At 40.6% G+C, this 24195-nt stretch overlaps 1 protein-coding gene across 3 annotated transcripts; it reads left to right on the top strand.

Annotated features, from left to right (window-relative positions):
• Nucleotides 1-298: 298 nt before the first annotated feature.
• SPTY2D1 (SPT2 chromatin protein domain containing 1) lies at nucleotides 299-23113 on the top strand. 3 transcript variants are annotated; one of them, XM_028501168.2, is made up of 7 exons: nucleotides 803-929; nucleotides 9352-9440; nucleotides 12352-12466; nucleotides 13711-15318; nucleotides 17185-17356; nucleotides 19050-19127; nucleotides 20083-23113. In XM_028501168.2, exons 4-7 carry the CDS (start codon nucleotides 13788-13790, stop codon nucleotides 20174-20176), a joined length of 1875 nt encoding a protein of 624 aa, XP_028356969.1. In that variant the 5' UTR covers nucleotides 803-929; nucleotides 9352-9440; nucleotides 12352-12466; nucleotides 13711-13787; the 3' UTR covers nucleotides 20177-23113. The 3 variants fall into 3 exon arrangements, with proteins under 3 accessions (XP_007104981.2, XP_007104980.2, XP_028356969.1); XM_007104919.4 differs by lacking the exons at nucleotides 803-929; nucleotides 9352-9440 and adding an exon at nucleotides 299-417; XM_007104918.4 differs by lacking the exon at nucleotides 9352-9440 and having other exon boundaries at nucleotides 729-929.
• The last annotated feature ends 1082 nt before the right edge of the window (nucleotides 23114-24195 follow it).

The following is a 24195-nucleotide window of genomic DNA, read 5'->3' as shown; positions in this document are numbered from 1 at the left end:
CAACGAATATGAATACGTACATATAAATATATGTACGTTTTGATCAGTGGGCCTAGTATATCCAGGCCGGGGGAGTATGTGAGAAATTCCTCCATTTATCCGCTGAGCAAAACACACAGTTCGCTGCCCTACATGGGGCTTATTATCTAAATGAGGCAAAAGCAGTAAGCGGGCGCCTCTTTACACGGCACGCGTGCATGTGCGTAGGAGGTGAGCACACGCCCTGTGCCAAGACGCTTTGAGTAATGTGTACCCAAGACAGACGACGAGTCGGTGCGGTTTGCGCCTGCGCAGCTTGGCGAGTGCCTACAAACGGGTAACCGAAACCCCCTGCTCGAGACCTGTCGGTTCTGCTGTTGGGACGCCGCCGTCTCAAACCTGAGCGTCCACCCGTGACACCTAGCGAACCCAGGCCTGGTAGGTAACCCCTCACCCCCTCGCTTCCCCTACCCAGAGCTCACAGGAGCACCAAAATTGTCAGGCCTCGCGCCAAGGCCCACAGTGTAGCGATTCTCTCCCTTGGCCACACCCCACAGTTTACTAGGCCGAGTCTCCTTGGTCGGTGAAGGGCTTAGTCCCGCCCCTTCGAGCCGACGCCAGCAGCCACGTACCACGTTTCTACGTGTCTCGAGCCTGAAAGCGGAAGTTACGCCAAAGAATCGCGAGGAAAGCGGCGGACCTGGAAGGGTACTGGCCGCTGGAGGAAAGGGGGTGGGCAGACGGCTTTGGAAGGCTCCGGAAGTGGTTGTGCAGCGGAGGGGTGGGAGAGGGGCTGGCCAGGCAGTTCATTCGGCTGTTGCTGGTCGCCTCGCTAAGGCGCAGGTTCACTCTTCTCCGAGAGGCTGGCCCAGTCCTCCGCCTCGGCCAGAATGGACTTCAGGGAAATTCTCCTGATAGCTTCCAAAGCACAAGGTGTCAACAACGTGCCGGTAAGTACCAGCCGGGGCGTGACTGTAGGAGATCCTGGTCTTCCAGTTCCGAATGTGTGGCCCATGGAACTTACAGGAATCCGTCTGTCGGATCCGGGAGAGGAAAGACCTGGACGCCGTTTTTGTTTGTTGGTTGGTTGGTGGTTTTGTTTTTTTCTCTTGGACATGTACTTCTGAGTACTGGGGGTTGGTTGGTGGTTTTGTTTTTTTCTCTTGGACATGTACTTCTGAGTACTGGGGGTGAAGACGGGCTTGAGACGTGAGGCGGGAGCCTTCTGACGAGCGGCTTGTTTAGGCTGTTACCCCTGCAACTTTGCGCTGGTGAGTAGAGCCATGCCTGGCACATAGTGGTATCTAGCGCTAGTAGTTTCTAGCTTCGGCGTAAACTTCAACCCAGAGGTTGGGGAGTTCAGGAATTTTAGGGACTTGGCCTGATAGCTTTTGAGGCGATTTCCCGCTGATCTTTGGGTCAAACGTTTTGCGATTTCCCAAAAAAGTTCTTTGACTTGTGGCCCCACCCACTCAACCAACCAGGTGATTGAATTATCACCTCCCAAGGCGGGAGTTGAGTGGATTCCACGAAATCCTTGGCCAACAGAAAGAGTGAAATAGTTTCAGCTTCCATTTATTTGTGGTCTTACAGATTTATCTTTGTTTCAAATCTAGGTCCCATTTACTCAGTAAGGTTTGATAATTCGCTGATATTCACAGAGCGGTGTAAGACTTTAAATGAGGTAGTGGGTGAGAGTGCCTGCTTTGCGGGGGTGTAGCTGGTTTGCATGAACTAATCATTTCTGTATCCTCAGATGGTACCACAGCCCAGCTGTAAACCGATAAATTGCATTGTGTTACCTGCGGTTTGAGCGATGAGGTGTAGAGCTCAAATGGCTCTCTTTTAAAGTCAATTCAACTGGACCTTATTGAGCTCTCACTATGCATTTCTTAGATTTTTGTATATTTGCAATATTCTTTTTCCTCCCCTGCGCTTTTCTTGGCTTTTGAGGCTGGCTCATTCTTTTTACTCTTTTGAAGATAGTGATCTAAAAATAATAAAATAACTGATAAATAAAACTGATATTCATCAGTTTATTATATATTATTCACATCCCATCTCAAATACTACGAATGATCTTGAAGTTATGAAACCTTGAATGACAGAATTACTTTCTGCATCTGTAAATTTCCTGGACAAGTCGATATTGGATCTAGTAACATTCATATTTGCATAAATTAGGTCCATATCTCATTCTACATCTTACTCAATTTCAGTGGAGGTCAAAGATAGATAATACTAGCCCTGATGCCGAAGACTATTCTGTGGAAGAATCAGAACCAAGTTACTCGTTTCTTATTCTAAAAACCAATGGTTGCTGAGAGAAAACTACATATTTCTAGAGCCGAAGTTTTCAAACTATGTCTGTATTTCAGGATATATAGATTATCGATTTATCTATGATTGGAATAACAAAGATTGGAAGCAGAAAGGAAAATGGGTAAATTGGCGGTCATTTAAAATTTAATAGATGAACATAGGCATGTACTTCATGAAAGCCTGCTTTTCCATCCCACCCACCCCCAAAGCTAGTAAGCCTGGAAGTTTGATTTAGTTATCAGCATTATAACCCTTATCTTTTTACTTCAGATGAAAGTAAGTTACAAAAGAAACTATTGAGGAATAGAGCCAGATTGTATTTAATTTAATCCATGATCTTGTTTTTACTCGATTCATCTAATTATTTTAAGTTATTGAATATTTGCTTTATCAGCTCAAAGTAAAGCCTTTTAGAGCACACTGTCACTTGTGAAAGCTAACACATAATGTACAGTGTAAGATTGTTACAAAGCAAGTATACTTATAAACCACCATCCAAGTCAAGAAAAACATTTCTGCAAGTGCACGGACACACACACACACACACACACACACACACACACACACACACACACACACACACACACCCTGCTTGACAAAAACTTTATTGATTGAATTATGGTCTCAGAACTAACTCCATCCCTCTCTAGTGCTTGGTTCATATTTCTCTTTTAGCCATCCCTTCCCCCACCTTCCATTTGGATCCTATCGGAGCTGACTTTCAATTTCAGTCATCAAGTTCCTGTGTCACACCTTTGCTACAGAAAAGAAGTACACTAGCATTGATTGAACTAAAATCCAAGGGAGGCTAAACTCTGAAACACCTGTACAGCCATTTGGAACTCTTTGCAGGGCTTTTATTTTTAAGAAGTGTCTACTATATCTGACTTGAAAAGCAATGAACAGTTCCCATTGGGACAGCTTTCTTTTACATTGTTTCTTTTTAAGAGAAATAGTTATCTTTATAATGTTTTAGTTAAAATAAAAGAAGGATTGCATCATGCCTAGAAATATTAAGCATGCTGTCATTTCTCAGTGGAAAACTGAATACAAAAAAACAGCTGATCAAGGTGATGTAACCAGTCACTGTTATTAGCTCTGTTTATTTTAAAGGAGGAAAGATATTTTTGGTAACCTTGCCCTTAATATTTTTCTCCCTGGATTCCTCTAACAAAAACAAAGTGGTTGTCTTGTTTAGTAGAAAAGAAGAGCTTAGAATCTGGATTCTTACAGGTTACAAGTAACTATAATTGATGGCTTGTAGTGCATGAGGCAAGTTAAATGGTCTTTCTCACAGTCAGTCTGAAAATCATCCCAGACAAGATACTGTAGCTCTGGTGTGACCCTCAGATCAAAAAGTAAGGGGAAGCCTTATTGTGGTATCAGACATATAAGGATTTGGGGAGCTATAGACCCTTGAGGGTAAGAATATAGGTACTTTATAGTAGTTACATTTCCTTTTTTTAAAATTGAAGTATAGTTGACTTACAATATTGCATTAGTTTCAGGTGACAATATAGTCATTTGATATTTTTATAGATTATACTCCATATAAAATTATTATAAAATACTAGCTATATTCCTTGTGCTGGTTATATTTCCTTTTTTATTTTTTAAAAACGTAAAAATTTTTAAAAATTATTATTGTAGTATAGTTGATTTACAATGTTGTGTTAGTTTCTGGTGAACAGTAAAGTGAAGCAGTTATACATATATCCACTCTTTTTTAGATTCTTTTCCCATATAGGTCATTACAGAGTATTGAACAGAGTTTCCTGTGCTATACACAATCCTTATTATCTATTTTATTAGATAATAAAAGGTCCATATTATCTCTTTTATATATAGTAGTGTGTATATGTCAACCCCAATCTTCGGATTTATCCCTCCCCCCCCCTTTCCCCTGGTAACCATAAGTTTGTTTTCTACATCTGTGACTCTATTTCTGTTTTGTAAATAAGTTCATTTGTACCATTTTTTTTTAGAGTCCACGTATAAGCGATATCATATGATATTTGTCTTTCTCTGTCTGACTTCACTCAATATGGCAATCTCTGGGTCCATCCATATCACTGCAAATGGCATTATTTTGTTCTTTTTTATGGCTGAGTAATATTCCACTGTATATATACCACATTTTTATCCACTCCTATGTCAGTGGACATTTAGGTTGCTTCCATGTCTTGGCTATTGTAAATAGTGACAGAGTTTCCTGTGCTATACACAATCCTTATTATCTATTTTATTAGATAATAAAAGGTCCATATTATCTCTTTTATATATAGTAGTGTGTATATGTCAACCCCAATCTTCGGATTTATCCCTTCCCCCCCCTTTCCCCTGGTAACCATAAGTTTGTTTTCTACATCTGTGACTCTATTTCTGTTTTGTAAATAAGTTCATTTGTACCATTTTTTTTTAGAGTCCACGTATAAGCGATATCATATGATATTTGTCTTTCTCTGTCTGACTTCACTCAATATGGCAATCTCTGGGTCCATCCATATCACTGCAAATGGCATTATTTTGTTCTTTTTTATGGCTGAGTAATATTCCACTGTATATATACCACATTTTTATCCACTCCTATGTCAGTGGACATTTAGGTTGCTTCCATGTCTTGGCTATTGTAAATAGTGCTGCAGTGAACATAGGGGTGCATGTGTCTTTTCGAATTATGGTTTTCTCCAGATATATGCCCAGGAGTGGGATTACTGGATCATATGGTCATTCTATATTTAGTTTTTTAAGGAACCTTCATGCTGTCCTCCATAATGGTTGTACCAATTTACATTCCCATCAACAGTGAAGGAGGGTTCCCTTTTCTCCATACCCTCTCTAGCATTTATTGTTTGTAGGTTTTTTGATGATGGCCATTCTGTAGTTTTGATTTGCATTTCTCTAATAATTAGTGATGTTGAGCCTCTTTTCGTGTGCTTTTTGTCCATCTATACTTCCTTTTAAAGAATAGTATAGGCCAACAAAAAAGTTTCTGCAGGCAGTCACTTTGTAACCCTTGATGATAGTTGATTAGAACTGGATTATTTCCCACTCTTAGATCTGAAGATGACTTTTGTAGTGCCTGGGGCAGCTTTAGATTTCTAGCCTGGAGCAGTACTTCTGAACTGGTGTTTTAGGGAAAGGGTCTTTTAGAAACTACTGCCCCACAGAGATTCTGTTGTTTCTTTTCCCCATCACTACCTAGACAATCTCTTTATGAATAATAAAGATAATAGTAACAACAATTAACATTTATAGTGCTTCCTTTGTGCCAGGCACTGCTCTAGGCACTTTTTGTATATTAATTAATTTAATCATCATAATAATCATATACGGAAGCTTGTTTTACAGATGAGGAAACTGAAGTCCAGGGAGATGAAGAAACATTCCCAGAGTCACACAGCTAATAAGTGGCAGAGCAGAGAATGTAGTCCAGGCAAACTGGCTTCAGAGTTCTTGCTCTTAATCACCCCCCTGTGTTGAATGAGGAGAGTCTTTTGGAAATGGGATGATGAGGAAGGTTGTCTTCTATAAAGCCTGAATCCATCTAGTTCCCTACCCCTAACTCCAGCCTAATATAGCCTTGGGCAGTAACGCTATTGTTTTTTTGATGACACTTCTCAGTGTACAGTAAAGTCTGATGGGAGAGAAATTTTTTTTTTTTTTTTTTGTGGTATGCGGGCCTTCCTCTGTTGTGGCCTCTCCCGTTGCGGAGCACAGGCTCCGGACGCGCAGGCTCAGCGGCCATGGCTCACGGGCCCAGCCTCTCCGAGGCATGTGGGATCCTCCCATACCAGGGCGCGAACCCGGTTCCCCTGCATCGGCAGGCGGACGCGCAACCACTGCGCCACCAGGGAAGCCATGGGAGAGAAATTTGAAGACCAAACTAACAGCATATGGAAACTGGAGGATTGAGATTTACAGCCTGTTTGGGAGAGTGCCAGCATAGTTAACAGAAATAGAGTCTGAGGTTGAGGGAAAGTTCAGTGGTGGACCTGTTTGGGGTAATGGCACGATCTAAGAGGCAGGTAGAAGTTAGGGAATGGCATTTAAGAATGAGGTTCGAGCTAGAGATGAAAGTGTTGGGATTAAGTTAGAAGTGAAGCATGTTGTAGTGGGAACACTTTTGCCCCTGACTCAGGAGACCTAGATTCTAATTCAGACACTGCTACAAATTGTGTGAGTGATAGCCAGTAAATACACAGTTGTCTTTTGGGGGCCATTTCTAACATGAGGTTGGACTAGAGGCTCTGAGGTATCTATTCGATACTATTAATACATTTTATATAATCTGGTATATTTTTTAAACACAATAATAGTAAAATTTACATTTGACCCCATAGCAGTCTCGAATAGCATGCTTTTTGGTGGTTTTATTTTCACCCTCTTAGCTATCCAGCTAAGCAAGCCTAATGCAAATCAGTGGTTTTCCAGGCCTGCATTCATTCCCTGAGTATGATGTTTTGAGAGGATTGTAGAAGTTGTGTAGTCATTGTTAAAGTTAAGGATAAATTTTTTTTTTTTTTTTTGGCTGCGTTGGGTCTGTTGCTGCGTGCAGTCTTTCTCTAGTTGCAGTGGGTGGGGGCTACTCTTCGTTGTGGTGCGCGGGGCTTCTCATTGCGGTGGCTTCTATTGTTGTGAAGCACGGGCTCTAGATGCGCTGGCTTCAGTAATTGTGGCTCACGGGCTCAGTAGTTGTGACTCGTGGGCTCTAGGGCGCAGGCTCAGTAGTTGTCACGCACAGACTTAGTTGCTCCATGGCATGTGGGATGTTCCTGGACCAGGGCTTGAACCCGTGTCCCCTGCATTGGCAGGCGTATTCTTAACCACTGCGCCACCAGGGAAGTCCAGGATATATTCTTTGAATATTTCTAACTCCTATTTGTAACCAATGATAAACCTCTAATTTATATAAAACCATCAGGAAATTTATATTTTCTACAATTACAATATATTATCTCCTGAGTAAAGAACAGCTTTCAAGAAGGAATTGACGGGCTTCCCTGGTGGCGCAGTGGTTGAGAGTCCGCCTGCCGATGCAGGGGACACGGGTTCGTGCCCCGGTCCGGGAGGATCCCACGTGCCGCGGAGCGGCTGGGCCCGTGAGCTGTGGCCGCTGAGCCTGCGCTGGGCAACGGGAGAGGCCACAGTGGTGAGAGGCCCGCGTACCTCAAAAAAAAAAAAAAAAAAGGAACTGACTATTGATTCTAATATAACATATTTGGTGAACATATATTTCCAGAGTGAAAGCTCCTTATTTTCTTAATCTGACCATGACAGCATAGTTTCAATGCAAGGAACACATGTGTTTAAAGTGACTTAATATTTTCTAGGTCTCTTGGCTTCAGAATTACAAATCTTGGCAAAATCTCTGATACTGTATTTCTATGGCATGAGCTTCACTGTTGTGGATCATTCACTGGGGCCCAGCAGAATGAGTTGGCTTGCAGTATAATAAAATGGATACACTTAGGATAAAAGAAACTCTTGTCCAGCTGCTTTTCATGAAGCTCAAACAATGAAGCAGCCTGGTGCCTTGAGTCAGATACAGAATTGGTGGATGTATCTTGATGTGTTGCTGCTAGCACTAAATGTGACCATCTGATGTGGGAGAAAGTGCAGACAGTTCTCCTGCCTTATTAAATGGAATATAATGTAATCCCAGCCTGAAGCTTTCTTTTCAACACATGGTTCTCTGCTGGGCACCTCTGTGGGGGAAGGAGACTGTCTAATAAAATATTCTGTTACAGCAAATCTTCTGATACCAGGGTCTGACTGCAACCCCTTTTTCAAAGTCTAGCCAGCTCAATGTTAGGAACGTCTAAGTGATAGACCCAAGAGAAAGGAAAATACACGTTCACAGAAAAACTTGTACACAGATGTTCACAGCAGCATTATTCATAGTAGCCAAAAAGTGGAAACAATCTAAATATCCATTAACTGATGATTAGATAAATGTTGTATATCCATACAATGAAAAATTATTCATCCATAAAAGCAATGAAGTACTGACTATGTTACAACATGAACCTTGAAAACATTATGCTAAGTGAAAGTAGTAAGATAGGAAAGACCACTGTAGCAGTCAGGGTTCTCCAGAAAAGCAGAACCAGTAGGATCTGTCTTAGGGAATTGGCTCATGTGGTTGTGGGGGCTGGCAAGTCTGGAATGTGTTGGGCAGGCTGGCGCTCAGGCTGGAGCAAATGCTGTCGGTGAGGAAGGTTGCCGTCTGTAAAGCTCGAATCCATCTAGCTCCCTACTCCAGCTCTCCAACTCCAGCCTAATAAAGCCTTGGGCAGTAACCCTGTTGGTGTTTTGATGACACTTGTAAGTGTTCAGTAAAGTCTGATGAGAGAGAGTTTCACATAGAAATTCTGGAGCAGATGGAGAAAAAAAGTTTTTTTAATTGAAAAATCTTACCTACTTTGTATAATCACTTATCTACATAATCATTTACCTACGGCTTCTAAATTTTACCTTATTTTTATTTTTATTTTTTGTTGGTACGCGGGCCTCTCGCTGTTGTGGCCTCTCCCGTTGCGGAGCACAGGCTCCGGACGCGCAGGCTCAGCGGCCATGGCTCACGGGCCCAGCCGCTCTGCGGCACGTGGGATCCTCCCAGACCGGGGCACGAACCCGTGTCCCCTGCATCGGCAGGCGGACCCTCAACCACTGCGCCACCAGGGAAGCCCTTTACCTTATTTTATGATGCATCTCAGTCACTATGTCATGGTACACTAGGTGCATGATTTCATTTATATGAAATGTCCAGAACTGGCAAATCCATAGAAACAGAAAGTAGATTAGTGGCTGCCAGGGGCATAGGTGAAGGGGGGATGGGTAATGATTGCTGAAGGGTAAGGGATTTCTTTTTGGGAAGGTGAAAATATTCTGGAATCAGATAGTGGTGATGGTTGTGCAACTCTATGAATATACTCATACATATTAAATGGGTGGATTTTTCGTATGTGAATTAAATCTCATTAAAAATGTTAAAAAAGAAGATCATTATTATCTCTGGAGACCCAACCCTTTTTTTTTTCTCCCCAGATTTCTAGGTTTTGATCTAAACTGTGCCTAAGAGAATATTTTAATACTCTCCTGGTTTCTGCTTTTGAGTGCATCAAGCTACAGAGGATGTAAGAAACTATTAATTATGACTCAGCTTGTGTCAGTAAATAAGATTAAGCCTTATCAAGTAGGACCTTGTCCTACTTAAATTGTTTCCCAGCAGGTCCGCAAAGTAAGACGTTGTATAGATTTATTGAATTCCTTCTCCATCATAAGGACAGGACAAGGACAGCAAAATTGTTGGGTTAAATGTGAGGCCAGCTTAATAAGTATGCTTAAGGGTTAGCAGTGTTTAAAAAAAAAGCTGAATTTGAAATTGGCATGTGAATTGATGAAAATAGGTGTATACTTTGAAAAAAGCTCAAAGTAGTGTTTGGGATTCTTTTCTGAGTGAATCTGAGTTCTGAACTCCCTCCCTTGTTTCTTTTTTTCTTTTTTTTTTTTTAACATCTTTATTGGAGTATAATTGCTTTACAATGGTGTGTTAGTTTCTGCTTTACAACAAAGTGAATCAGTTATACATACACATATGTATATGTGTATACATATATATGTATATGTATATGTGTATACATATATATGTAATCTTCCCTCTTGCGTCTCCCTCCCTCCCATCCTCCCTATCCCACCTCTCTAGGTGGTCACAAACCACCGAGCTGATCTCCCTGTGCCATGCGGCTGCTTCCCACTAGCTATCCACCCTACGTTTGGTAGTGCATATATATGTCCATGTGTTCTGCCTTTCTTGTGCTTATGTTTCCCAGTCGGTGTTTCCCAAAGTGCAGTCCACATAGCTTTGGCTGTATCATGATTTTAGGTGATACACAAATACATTTTATTCTCATAGTTGCATTTTTTTAAGTTATATATTTTGATAGGATTTGGAAAAATATAACTAGCCTTTCAAGCCTGTCATTTTATGTGTATTATTGCTTGAGGTAAAGCTGTAGTAATAAGTCATGGTGTTTGATCTACATGTTTTCTTAAAATTAGTAAATAATAATACAAGTGGTATACTATAAAAGGGCAAAAATCATGAAGGTGATATGCGAATGATTGAAGCTTAGTAAACAAGGCATTAAACTGCCCCATTGACACTGGGGTTTTCTTGTTCAGTGCCTGTATTCAGTCAAGAGCAGCTTTTCTGCTAGTTATATCCTATTACCTACCTCTTTAAGTCCCAGGTTAGGAAGAAAGATGTCTACCCTGAAATCAAATTAGGAAGTGCTCACTTGTTGTTGTAATACCTAGGTAACAAACCAATCCTATTTTAAATAATTAACACTAATGTGTATATTGGCATTTTGGGGTAGGGGGAGCCCTGTATAAGCTTTTATTTGGCAGGTGAATCTCTGGGCTTTATAGTTGGCAGGGACAGAAAAATCTTGAGCCTTGGCAACACAAATCCACCCTTCCTCTTCTCACATATCTACTTGATGGGATGGGGTAGAGTGAGTGTGTGCCTCTGCTTATGAGTCTATGTGTCTTATGCAACTTGAATCATCTTCATGGTAGCAATTCTATTAAGAAAATGTGAGTCTGTGGATAAGGCCTATGTTTGAGGTCCTTGTAAACCATGACAAATTTTATATATCTAGTTAGGTAAGCAATATTCTTTTTCTCCTGTCTTTCTTTTCCTTTCCTTTCTCCTTTACATATTGGGTCGCAATTCACTATGGAAAGGATTGCAACTAAATTTGCAAAGATATGGACTTATTAAAGGATTTTATTATGACAGCCACGGGGACTGGGAAAGGAATCTGGATGTTCTCTTTTGGAATTTCTATGTGGGATGTGTCAGGTCTCAAATATTGCTATCACATAAGATTTTCAGGTTGGATTAGGGCCTCCTTTCTTGGCCAGCTGCTTTGTTGGTAGACTAACTTAGCTGGAACTTCCAACCTGTTTCAAGATGCCTTCTATTTGGCAGCTGTGTAGTAAGCATGAGTCCTTTGGCTTTCCTCCAGGAATTTCATACACATTTTGGGAGTCACTTTTTTGGTTCCTAAGTAGCTCAATTTGTTCTCATAGGTTACTGTTTCTTAACTAGCACAGCAACAGGTTGAGTGGATAAGAATGTCATCTACCTAAGACGAAAGAAGGAGGGCATTAAACAATTCTTATTTCCTAGCCCACAAATTTAATTTGGAATGGTCCTAGAGATTAATCATCCTGGTCTGAGTTATTGGCTCTGTTTATCATACTTCTCTAATGATAAAATAAAAGGAAATATTTTTCCTTTTATAGTTTAAATTAACATTATTCTAGTTTTAGTCATTTCCCATTGCAATTAGATAAAAATCAAAGCCCAGAGAAATACCATCTGTTCCAGGATGATGTTAGTACATTTTGGGTGACATGGAAACCTGTCTAAAAGGGTTTGTGTGGCAAATTAATATTTAACGAACATAGAGCTGCACTTAAAGGTTACAGAGACTTGGGCCCTTCTTGCTGCTTAAATTTCTTTTGAAATGCTTTTTGGCTATGGCTGGCCACCAGCTTTGCCCATGGTCAAAGTAGAATCTCAGTGTTTCATGTTGAAAGCAAAGTAACCTATGAAGCAGCTGTGAAAATCATCTGGAGTAGGGTACTCAGGAGGAAAACAGTTGTGATAGTAGTTTTTTCTGTTTGGAAAGTTCTGAAGAAGGCTAATCTTTTAAATCAGAATTCTAAAGCACTCAGTCTGTTTTAGTGATGATTTTTTTCAGTTCCCCCAGTCCAGGTATATTTTTGGGAAGATAGCCTGAAAATAGTGTTTCTCTCAGTTGTTCGTTTATGTATTATTGAGGATGTTTAAAGAAACTTTGCACCTAAAAATAGTCATGTATAATCATATTTAGTCTGAAATTTTATAGCTAAGTTTTCATGTGGGTTATGTGATCTCTTAATTATTCAGAATAGATTTTTCAGTCAACATTTAAACCTCTCTATTGCTTCAAAGTTAATTGTGTATAACTTTTCCTCTGTTTTTATTTTTAGAAAAGATACAGTTTGGCAGTGGGGCCTCCCAAAAAAGACCCAAAAGTTAAGGGTGTCCAGTCGGCAGCTGTCCAGGCTTTTCTCAGAAGAAAAGAAGAAGAGCTCAGAAAAAAAGGTATGAATCTATAGCCTTATTCTCAATTTTAAAGTCTTCTATCTTCACAACTAGCTTGTACCTAACCAGTGGATGTTTGTAATATCATAACAGGCTAATGGATTTGTTGTGTATGTGTCTGAGTCAGCTGTATTTATAGCATTACGTATAGTCTTGTGTTGATCATTTGTATGGATGTTATCTTTTATTTCCTCTTAAATTAAAAGCTTTTTGGGTATAGTGACCATATCTTCTAATTGGCCATATTAGCTCTCCAGTAAGAAGTAAGAACTCCATTCTTTGACCTTGGTTCTTTTCCTGTTTGGTTTTCTTTTTTTTTTTTTTGGCTGTACCACATGACTTGTGGGATCTTAGTTTCCTGACCAGGGATTGAACCCGGGACCACGGCAGTGAAAGCACTGAGTCCTAACCATTGGACAACCAGGGAACTCCCCCTTGACCTTGGTTCTGAATCTGCTTCTACCTACTTTGTGTTTTAATTTTAAAAAATATGTTATTAAGAGTGCTATCTAGGGACTTCCCTGGTGGCGCAGTGGTTGGGAGTCCGCCTGCCAATTCAGGGGACATGGGTTCCAGCCCTGCTCCGGGAGGGTCCCACATGCCGCGGAGTGGCTAAGCCCGTGTGTCACAACTGCTGAGGCCCACGCGCCTGGAGCCCGTGCTCTGCAACAAGAGAAGCCACCACAATGAGAAGCCTGTGCACAGCAGCGAAGAATGGCCCCCTCTTGCCACAACTGGAGAGGGCCCACACACAGCAACGAAGACCCAACGCAGCCGAAAGATTAAAAAAATAAATAAGAGTGCTACCTTAAAGGTTAAAATTAGGGACACTTGTGTAAAACGAGTAAACTCAAGCAGTAGGTTTACTTCATGCAAATGACAAGGAAACTAATTCAATAAGTTTAAGTATCCACTGATTCATAATTAATAACAACTGTTAAGTGGGTACGAATATTCTCTTAACTTGGTATATTTATTTGGTATGAACTGTTTTCTATATTTAAAGCTAAAAGCCAAGACTCTCCCTTGCTTAGTCATATAGAAAAACCCATATGTGACCCACTCATTATGTAAAGATGACTCAAATTGATACTTGTTTAATGACTTCCTCATTTGATTCTTAGATGTCTTCGAACTTCTTCAAACTGTAACTTGAATGTTGCTTGGTTTTGGCCACCTGCCAATTTCAGATAAACATACTGTTATCGAGACCCTGAAATAATATGTTGTTTTGTCTCTTTTAGCTTTGGAAGAGAAAAGGAGAAAAGAAGAACTAGTGAAAAAGCGAATTGAGCTAAAACATGACAAGAAAGCAAGAGCTATGGCCAAGAGGACAAAGGATAATTTCCATGGTTACAATGGGATTCCTGTTGAGGAGAAGTCAAAGAAGAGGCAGGCAATGCAAACCCACACTAGCCAGGGAACAGACCAAGAGTTTGAGATGGAGGAAGAGGATGAATTCTTAGAATACAATCAAGCAGAGTCAGAGCAAGAGTATGAGGAAGAGCAAGAACCTCCCAAAATTGAAAGCAAGCCAAAGGTCCCCCTTAAAAGTGCCCCACCACTCATGAACTTCAATGATCTGCTCAGGCTGGCCGAGAAAAAGCAGTACGAACCGGTGGAGATAAAGGTAGTGAAGAAGACAGAGGAGCGGCCTATGACTGCAGAAGAACTTAGGGAGCGAGAATTCCTTGAACAAAAGCGGAGGAAAAGGAAACCTGAGACAGATGCAGGATTACCACCAACCAGAAAAGCACCCTCTCAGAAAGAAAGTGTGGGCACAAAACTTAGCAAAGGTTCTGGAGACACACATCCTTCTTCCAAGGGTACTCCCCTTCCTCATGCTGAGAAGAAATCCAGACCCAGCACAGCTAATGAGAAACACTTGCGTTTATCTTCATCCAAATCCATGCCAGGAGAAAGGACCAAAGTAGTATCTGGCAATTGCGCCCAACCCTTGCCTTGTGAGGGCCGTGACAGACCTGTTTTCAATGGGGCTGGAAAGCCCTTCTCCAGCACCTGTTCACCAAGTATCCCAAAGACTTCTGCTAAAGGGACTCCAAAATCTGCTACTGAGCACAAAGCCAAAAAATCTCCTCATCCTAGCCGTTCCAGGCCTGGACCCATGGTCACCCCACACAATAAGGCCAAGAGTCCAGGTGTCAGGCAGCCAGGCAGCAGCTCCAGCTCAGCCCCTGGGAGGCCTAGCACAGGGACTGCTCGGCCCACAGTTAGTTCTGGCCCCGTGTCCAGGCGCCAGAATGGCAGCTCCAACTCAGGACCCGAGCGATCAGTCAGTGGGACCAGGAAGCCAACCAGTGACTTAAATCCCCCAGGACGGACAGTCAGTGGTACAGGTGGCCTTGGTCGACCTGCAGGCAGCTCAGGTTGCCCTGGGCGACCTACCAGTGGCTCCGGTGGTTCTGTGCGGCCTGTGGGCAGCTCTGGTGGCCTTGGGCGGGCTGTGGGCAGCTCTGGTGGCCCTGGGTGGCCTGTGGGCAGCTCTGGTGGCCCTGGGCGGCCTGTGGGCAGCTCTGGTGGCCCTGGGCGGCCTGTGAGCAGTCCACATGACCTTCGACGACCAGTGAGTGGCTCAGGGGCCGCTAGGCAGTCAGTCAATGGCCCTGGCCGATCAGTAGTTCCAGCTGGACGAACTGTCAGCAGTTCAGGCCCTGGTAGACCAGTGAGCAGCTTTGGACCTGGGCGAGCAGTTAGTACCTCAGGTCCCTCTCTGAAGCCCAAATGCACTGTTGTCTCAGAAACAATTTCTTCCAAGAGTATAATCAGCCGATCCAGCAATGGACAGATGAATGGAATGAAGCCTTCCTTATCTGGCTACAGATCTGCCCAAGGTAAAATTTCCCCTCACCCTAAAAGTATTTATTTGTCACTAGGAAATTGGAAAGAATACTTTGTTTTATATAACCAAAGACCCTCTGAATTCTTCTGTGTGCTTTCAAATGTATTCTTGTGTTGATAGAATCCTGATGTTTTGTCTGTCCTATGCCAGAGAGTTCCTTTAGTAACCATGGCTTGGAAAAGTCTTTAGAAAGAGACTTATCTAGGGCCCTCTGTTCACTCCTGTAATGTCTCCAAGTGCAATAAACTTAGCTATGGGGTTTATAAGACAGGGTGAGTGTATATGCCTTTTGTGGTTCAATGAATGAATTCATCTTTACCTCTTCATGAAGACTATAGACACCTGTCTTCAAGGACTGGCGTGTATTTGTAAGCTTGAAGCCTTTTGTTGCATTATTTTGTCCATTAAGTATTTGTTAAGCGCCCACTATGTGCCAGGAACTATTTTAGATTGCCCTTGTGTTTCTGCTCCTTATAGTGGCCCTAGCTACCAGTCCTTTAGGGTTCTACTGTCCCAAGCTATGGGATCATTGGTGGCACCTACTAACTGCTAGGTCATAGTTTCTACACGGTATTAAGGATTTGTTGAAGCACTTGTTAGGCACCATGGAGAATATAAAAAGAAACAAAAGATGAGATTCCATGCTTTAAACTTCCTAATTCAGTCAAAACATTGGTTCTTAACCAAGGACAATTTTGGTCCCCAGTGAACATTTGGCAATGTCTGGAGACATTTTTGATTGACACAACTGGGGATGGGATGCTACTGGCGTCTAGTAGACGGAGGCCAGGCTATTATCCTGCACTGCACAGGACAGCTTCCTGACAGCCAAGAAATACCTGGCCCAAAATGTCAGAGTGCTAGAGTTAAAGAAACTCCGAGCTAAGGAGACAAGCCACGCATATTAAAAACAACTGTAGAACAACAAAGGGAGTGTCTGTAATCAAGGACTAGAAAGCAGTTGTTCCCAGATACTGGTCTATTGATCAGTGCCTGTCTTTTGCAGAATTTTTAATCAGTCTTTTGGCAAAATGACAAAAATTAGGATGATGCAGTGAGTTTTTCCTTAAAGTCAGAATTGCTCAGTTTGTACAATTATCCATATCTGAGAATCTGTCATACTTCATTGGACTTTTAAAAACTTTAGTGGAATTATGGTGATAATAGATGGTAGATTGTTACCTTTGGCATCTTTTCTTGGCATGAGTAAAATTAGTGATCCTTTAGTGATTTGTAATTTTTTTTTAAAGGAATTGTACTAGTCTTTTAAATCCAAAAGAGTAGGAACTACTAAGCTAGAAAATGTAACAGTTCTAGTAAGCCCTGGGATAGACAGGAATTCTATTCCTTGTGGGTACCATAAAGCAACAGGGATGATGTAGTAATGAGTTTATGCTGCGGGCCAGTTGCTGGCTCTGGTTTGTTTGTTTGTTTGTTTGTGGCTGCATTGGGTCTTCGCTGCTGTGCGCGGGCTATCTCTAGTTGTGGTGAGCAGGGGCTACTCTTTGTTGCGGCGTGTGGGCTTCTCATTGTGGTGACTTCTCTTGTTGCTGAGCACAGGCTCTAGGCACGAGGGCTTCAGTCGTTGTGGCTCGCAGGCTCTAGAGTGCAGGTTCAGCAGTTGCGGCGCATGGGCTTAGTTGCTCCGTGGCATGTGGGATCTTCCCAGACCAGGGCTTGAACCTGTGTCCCCTGCATTGGCAGGCGGATTCTTAACCACTGTGCCACCAGGGAAGACCCTGGCTCTGGTTTTTGAGGCTACCATCTTAATGAGTTCTTAAAATCTCAGCTTACATAGGACTTCGTTGGGACTACTAAGTTTTAATGATCTTATAAATAACGGCTTTTCTATTCTTAGGTCCTCAAAGGCTTCCCTTTCCTGGTAGTTACAAAAGGCAGCGAGAATATGAAGAGGAGGAAGATGATGATGAATATGACTCTGAAATGGAAGATTTTATTGAAGATGAAGGAGAACCTCAGGAAGAAATATCCAAGCACATTCGAGAAATCTTTGGCTATGACCGAAAAAAGTAAGGCTAAAGATTTAGATATATATACTTTTTATTTTGAATAATCCATGCTATGGGGAAAAAAAACAAACATTAATAGTAGAGGCATTGAATACAATTCTTAATTAGGAATCCTTGGATGATTGTTTAGATTTACTTTTTTGGCACTTAATATTTGAGAATTAATGCAGAATTATTTGTGTAGTTACTTGTATGAGGGCCAAAAAATATCCCTTTTTAACTGTTCTCCTTATACGATATATATTTAATGAAAGTGAAGCAGCTTAGTGTAGTAGAAATGGATTGGCTTTGAAATCAGAAAGCCATCCACAGAGCTATGTTGAAAGCCAGTTTGATCTGACACCTGCTTTTCTTTGATGTAAAAAGCTTTGCTACTCAAAAGTGTGATCCCTGAACAGCAAGCAGTATGGGACCAACAACATTGACATCACCCGGGAACTTGTTAGAAATGCAGGCTTTCAGGCCCCGCCTTAGATCTGAATCCAGATCAGCTTTATAAGGTTCCCAGGTGATTCACATGCACATTAAAGTTTGAGAAGCACTGATATAGAGCAAAGCTCAGGGTTTGAATGGAAGTTCCACAGCTTACTAGCTGGGTAAACTTGAGTAAGTTATTTTTTAAATGACATTTGGGAGGATTAAATGAGGTAGTATACAATTGACCTGGGAACAATATAGGGGTTAGGTAAAATCCATATGTAACTTATAGTCAGCCCTCCGTAAATATGGTTCCTCTGTGTACCACTTCCTCCCTATCTGTGGTACCACATGTGTAGATTCAACCAATCATGGATTGTGTAGCACTGTAGTATGAAAAAAAACTCTCATGTAAGAGGACCCATGCAGTTCAAACCCATGTTGTTCAAGGGCCAACTGTATAAGTAAATCCGTCAGCACTTGCCCTGTCCTTTGAAGTCATGGATATTAGAAATTAGAAGGCAATAGTAAGAAAAGGTCTTTAAAAAAATTTTAGCAGAAGAAAGAACTGGATTAAAAATCAGATCTAAAAACCTAATCTTAGTAGTGTCATAAGCTAGCTATATGCTTTTGGTCAAGCTGTTATCTGCCTCAATCTCTGTTCTGAATCCATGAAACTCAAATGAGATTAATATATATATAATAATTTTCATATATATTGTGCTTTCATGATTTTAATATAAACTATCATGTAAATAGAGGTGAGTGAATTGAGCAAACGTTGGATTGGTACTTTGATCAAAATTAGATTCAGGAATAGTTGCCTTCTGGAAATATTAAGGGGTCATTTAATTTATCTTTACTTTAGAATCTTCCCTTTACCCAACCTCTGCCCACCTCACTGTCTGCCAAACAAGGAGGAATAATCCCAAATGTATGTTTGATTTAGTTATAAAGATGTTGATTTTAAAAACAGGAGGATGGGGCTTCCCTGGTGGCGCAGTGGTTGAGAGTCCGCCTGCCGATGCAGGGGACATGGGTTCGTGCCCTGGTCCGGGAAGATCCCACATGCCGCGGAGCAGCTGGGCCCGTGAGCCATGGCCGCTGAGCCTGCGCGTCCGGAGCCTGTGCTCCACAATGGGAGAGGCCACAGCAGTGAGAGGCCCGCGTACCGCAGAACAACAACAACAACAACAACAACAAAAAAACAGGAGGATGTAGTTCCTTTGAAAATTGGGTTTTTCTTTTTTTAACAACTTTGATTTTCTCTTATCAGATACAAAGATGAAAGCGATTATGCCTTACGTTACATGGAGAGCAGCTGGAAAGAGCAGCAGAAGGAAGAAGCAAAGAGGTAAAGCACAGATGTAAAACGTTTGTGCAGAAATGTCCTAAAAATTCTTTTCTGTTCCCTCCTTCATTTGCATCATTGGGAGCAGGGGCTTTGGGCCATGCTGTTTGAATTCCAATCCTGCTTACTTGCTGTGGGGCTTTAGACAAATTCCTTATCCTTTTAAATCTGCTTTCCCATTTGTAAAATGAGAATATACTGTTTTTATTCATTGAGGTTTTGTGAGGATTAAGATAATGTGTACAAGTTGCCCAGTGCAGTGACTCACCCATGTAGGCACACAATAAGTGCTAGAGGCCTCCCCTGATCCCACTGTAGCATGTTCTTATTTTTCTTTCCCCATCCATAATTCCCTTCCCACATCAGATACATCTCAGTCTTGATAACCTGTACCACTACTGGCCTCAGGACCTGTTGAGGAATATGAAATTCCCTATGTCTGATTCCTGTTTGGCCACCTGATATCAAATAAATGATCATTTCTTGGGTAGGGCTAACAAATGATTACTTTGTTTATAATGTTGGTGAAATAATTCACCTCATTCTCAACCCAGAATATTAAACCTCTTTCTCCCTCTTGCCGTCCCTCCTCTAACTAGATAAAATATCAAACTAAAGTGTTGGGAAGGGACAAGAAAAGAATGTTATTTATTGAATAAATGTTTCTTGTTCTTTATTTTTTAAAGCTGATGAGATAATTTATATTTATTACTGTAATGGGAATATTAGGTGTTGAGGTATATGTAAGGTCTTTTTTCCACTATAACTTGAGGCAGTGGCAGTGGCTCCTGGTAAAAAGTATTCCTGCTTAGTCTGTTTTCAGTGGTAAAGGCTTGAGGCATTTTGAGTGCATCAGCACATTCCATGTAAGCTCCCAGTTGAAATTTCATTTTTGCTTTTTTAAAGAGAGTGGTAATTTCATGTATATTGATAAATACCCCCTTTTTTTTCCTGACAGTTTAAGACTAGGTATGCAAGAAGATTTAGACGAAATGAGACGTGAAGAAGAGGAAATGAGACGTCGAAAGGCCAAGAAGCTGAAGAAGCGTTAGCTGCTGCTTTTATTTATTTTTGTGAAATTCTGAAAACAGTCTGCTGCAAGGAAGTCCTGCCTTCAGACTGAAGAAGCCCCTTATCATTTTAGAATTCTACTTGGGTACTCAAGGAGAAGGAATGCATACTGTCATCTATCTGCAGGCTGTCGTTAGAGCATAAAGTATTTTCAGATACTTTGCAGGGTGAAATCTGTAATGCAGATGACATAACACCCAGTGAGTGCTCTTACGAAGCTAACTGTTCACAGGTGCCACCCTTGATCCTGATGAGCTATGCACTCTCATGTGGGGCCGCTCACAAGTCAGCCAATCTTATGTTATTCCTTTGCTACTCTAAAAGGAAAAAGGAAAGGATTGCTCCTTTACTTCCGTAATTCTGCTGCTGTGTGAGTACGGCACTGCCTGGCTCCCAATCAAATTTATTTTGTCTTTTGATGAGGAAACTGGCCCTTTCATTAATGCTGCCAGCAATAAAGTGACCTGTCCTAACCTATATGTTTGGATTGAGAACTTGAAAATGTAGAGTAGCTGTTATAATTATATGGATGTCATTTCTGTGACTTTGAAGTAAAAAGTAGAATAAATTGTATTCTGCATTATTCATGGATTGGATGCTGAGCATTCTTATTCACTAATTTAGGTGATTAGGCAATTAACAAAAATTTTTCCAAGTTAAAATACAAGTTATGCCATTTTATATAAGAATATTCTTTTCCAAGGTTTACTTTCAGATTTACTGTTATGTTGGCTTTAGTGTAAAATAGACAAGGTCACTGTGCTGTTTGATTTTTATCTAAAAATTTCATTTTTATATTGAAGAAAAAATACTTATTTTATTCAAACATTAGATTTGGAAGAGTAATAATAGTTTAAAAAATAAGGAAGTGACATGTGAGGCTCCCCTCCTCCCCATTCCACTCCCCCATTATAGAGATATTTTGGAATCCAAGGTGCCCTGGACCTTTTCATGTTAATGACTTTGTATTTTTATCTTAAATTCTTTAGTGATTAACGGTAAAAAACCAAAAACTAAATTCATATGTATCAAGACCACCACCTTCTCTCTTTGCCCATATTGCACTTTTATTTCAAACTATGCACTGTGAAGAGATTTTCTTCCCAGGTGGAAAGGATGTTCCCTGTTACTGGTATTTACTAGGCTGGGGACTTCTTCATTCTCACCTTTCTTCAAGTCATATCTATAGACTTTTTATCTCTCTTAAGCCTCAAGTCCAAGCAATTCCAATCAGGCTGACCTAGGTTCTGGCTGGAGAGAAGCCAAGTCTCAAGGAAAGTCAGCAACAGAAAATGAGGTATGATGATGCCAGAGAGCATTTGTCCTTGACTCTGAGGGTTGGGGACAGTGGGACATAAGCTTGTAGAACATTTCTGTAATAAACATTGTGGCTATCTTAAGCCATTGACTGGTGGGGATTAGGAAGTAGGTGAGGTTATCCTACAAGAATCCTTACTCTTCAACAGGTCTAAAAGTTGTTTTTGTATATTCTTTTTTATCCATAAAGCTTTCTTTATTCTCAAGTTTGGGTGTTATAGATTATCACTATTAGCCTTCCTTAATGGGATGACCCATCCTTAATAGGAATACCAGTCCTTTTAAGACTTTTGACTCATCTTGAATTGAGTTTCAAACTTTAAAAATGCAAGAACTTCATTTTGAAGTTGAATCCTATGAAAGGTGTCTTCATCACTAGGAATAACACCCTTCTAATGATTACATAGAACTGTTAAACACTGGTGGCAGAAAAGCCTATTGACTGCCTCTCACCAATCTCAAATACCTTCAGTGAAATTGATTCAAGGGTAGTGTGATATTCCATGTAATAAAACAGGTTTGGAACATTATTTCCTTTGCTGTCACTTATGTGATTTTTTTTTCCTCCTTCAAAAGTTTGAATATATTTTTTTCACTATTCAGACTCGTTGAAATCTGTAGTTACAATCAAGTGCTTGTCATAGCTGAAAGATTTCTGGTGGCTTAAAGCTTACTAGCACTTTACTCAATGATATTATGCAGTTATTTGTACAGAAAGGCACCATTGTGCTAGCTAAAACTTCCAGAACCTGGTAGAAAAAGTCAGGTTGTGTCCTTATGTGTCATCACTTCTGGGTGCATTTCTTCTTCTATAATACAGATGTTGATTTCAGTTTTCTTCAGCATCAGCATTATAAAAGGGCACTCCTGTAGCTCATTAAAAAAAAAAAAAAAAGGTTCTGAATCTTTTAATCTTGGCCTTGTTTCCAAATCATGTCTTCCATTTTGTTCTGCATCTCCTGACCACTCTTACAGAAAGCTCACAAACCTTTGAAGAAACTGGAATAGGCTGTTATTTTATCAAGTTTACAAATTAAGTGCTTGATTTTTAATGTGTCCTCTACTGTTTTGATTTTCAGATTTTATTAATATTTGAAGATGTGCCTTTTATTGGATAATGTTAAGTCACGAATGTAGTAATGTTATTTCAGTATTGTAATAATGTTACATGATCATGGGTGCGGCATTCTCAAACACGACGTGAAGGGAAAGTAGTTTTCATAAAACTCATACAGCTCTGATTGCACAGTCCCACTTGCTTTAGGTATTGCTGTGTCAAAGCAGGGGGGACTTTCTTTAAAGGCTACTTTCAGAACTTGTCTTTGTATTTTCTCTAAACTGTAAATGCAGTTATGTCCATTTGGAGGCCAGGGTACCACATGTCACAGGCAGCCTTACCTGTGTGCCGTGAGAAGGTTCAAAGACTGTTAACTAGAAAGTCTATGGGAACTCGAAATTTCATTTTTTAATGTAATCCCCAAGATCTTTTCCAAGAAATACTGTTTTGTATTTTATAACTTAAAAGCAGCTGTTAGTACATTTCTGAGATACAGCAGGAGACCAAAACATGTTCGGAAAGAGAATAAATATACGAAGAGAGACTGGTTGTTTTATTTTCAGTGTGCTGAATATATTAGACTACTATTTATTTTGTGAGTGGATGTGATGAAATAAATATTCAGGTGTTTAGTGTATGATTAAGAGTGGAATATAGATGTCTTTGGAGTTATTAAATCCATGTCTTTTACATAATGGACAAATCAAGTTTAAAGAAACATTTACATAGCATAGCTTGTTTTCTGGTGCTGTTGACCGGCAAGAGAATCTACTTTTGCATATACAGATAAAAGTTTTGGAATTTATGTATAAAAGATATTGTAGGCATTAAAAATATTTTATTGATATTTTCACTGGTTTGCATTTATTTACTAAAACTCATATTCCTTATTTCATCACCTTGAACATTACTCCAGCTAGAAACCCCAGTAGACTCATCAGACTTCAGAGATTGGGTTTACCTCCTTACACACACCTCTGTTCCTTCTCCCTTACACACTCTCGTCTGCTCAGCCCCTGCCACTGACACCTCTCCCCTCTTGCACCACCAGCTTAGAGAACTATTCTGGTATCAGACACCCAAGTTAGGAGAACTGTTTGGAGGTATAGTCAGGGAGCAAGGGAAGAAGAAGAACTGGGTATATAGTTCCTCTTTTCAAGAAATTGAGTGGTTCTAATCCCCTATAATACAAGGAGCCTGAGATAGCTGGGAAGATGAGTCCTCAGGAATATATGAGGCAAGTGGGCACAGCCGTGCAGCCAGAGAATGCAGGCACTTAACTCAATGGAATGTGTTGAGTCTAGGTCATACAAGTATCATAAAAGATGCCAGTATCCTAGATTTAGAAATTATAAATTTTTGCTTATGAATTTTGAATTCACTTTTTCTATTAAAAAAGTAATCCATACAGTGCATAGAGGCACTTAAAAATATTTTAGCAAACAAATACCAAATAGTCATCAACAATATGCTGTCTGTGTAACCAGAGATCTACTTTGTTGGTAAGTGTGTACTTTTGAACAATGAAACCATTGGTCATCCCAAAGCAACCACAGAATGGGAGCAGTTCCATATAATTTATTTTTAAAAGTATTTGCTCCTGTTAGGTTTTCTTTCTTTCTTTTA

The sequence above is a fragment of the Physeter macrocephalus genome, chromosome 16, assembly GCF_002837175.3.
Source record: "Physeter macrocephalus isolate SW-GA chromosome 16, ASM283717v5, whole genome shotgun sequence".
NCBI classification, from domain to species: Eukaryota; Metazoa; Chordata; class Mammalia; order Artiodactyla; family Physeteridae; genus Physeter; species Physeter macrocephalus.
This window is presented reverse-complemented; position numbering and strand designations above follow the sequence as displayed.

Coding starts and splice junctions, on each gene's coding strand:
- SPTY2D1 (XM_007104918.4), top strand. CDS start 870: ATGGACTTCAGGGAAATTCTCCTGATAGCTTCCAAAGCACAAGGTGTC. Junction 15,319..17,184: donor TGGCTACAGATCTGCCCAAG/GTAAAATTTCCC, acceptor TTCTATTCTTAG/GTCCTCAAAGGCTTCCCTTT. Junction 19,128..20,082: donor CAGAAGGAAGAAGCAAAGAG/GTAAAGCACAGA, acceptor TTTTCCTGACAG/TTTAAGACTAGGTATGCAAG.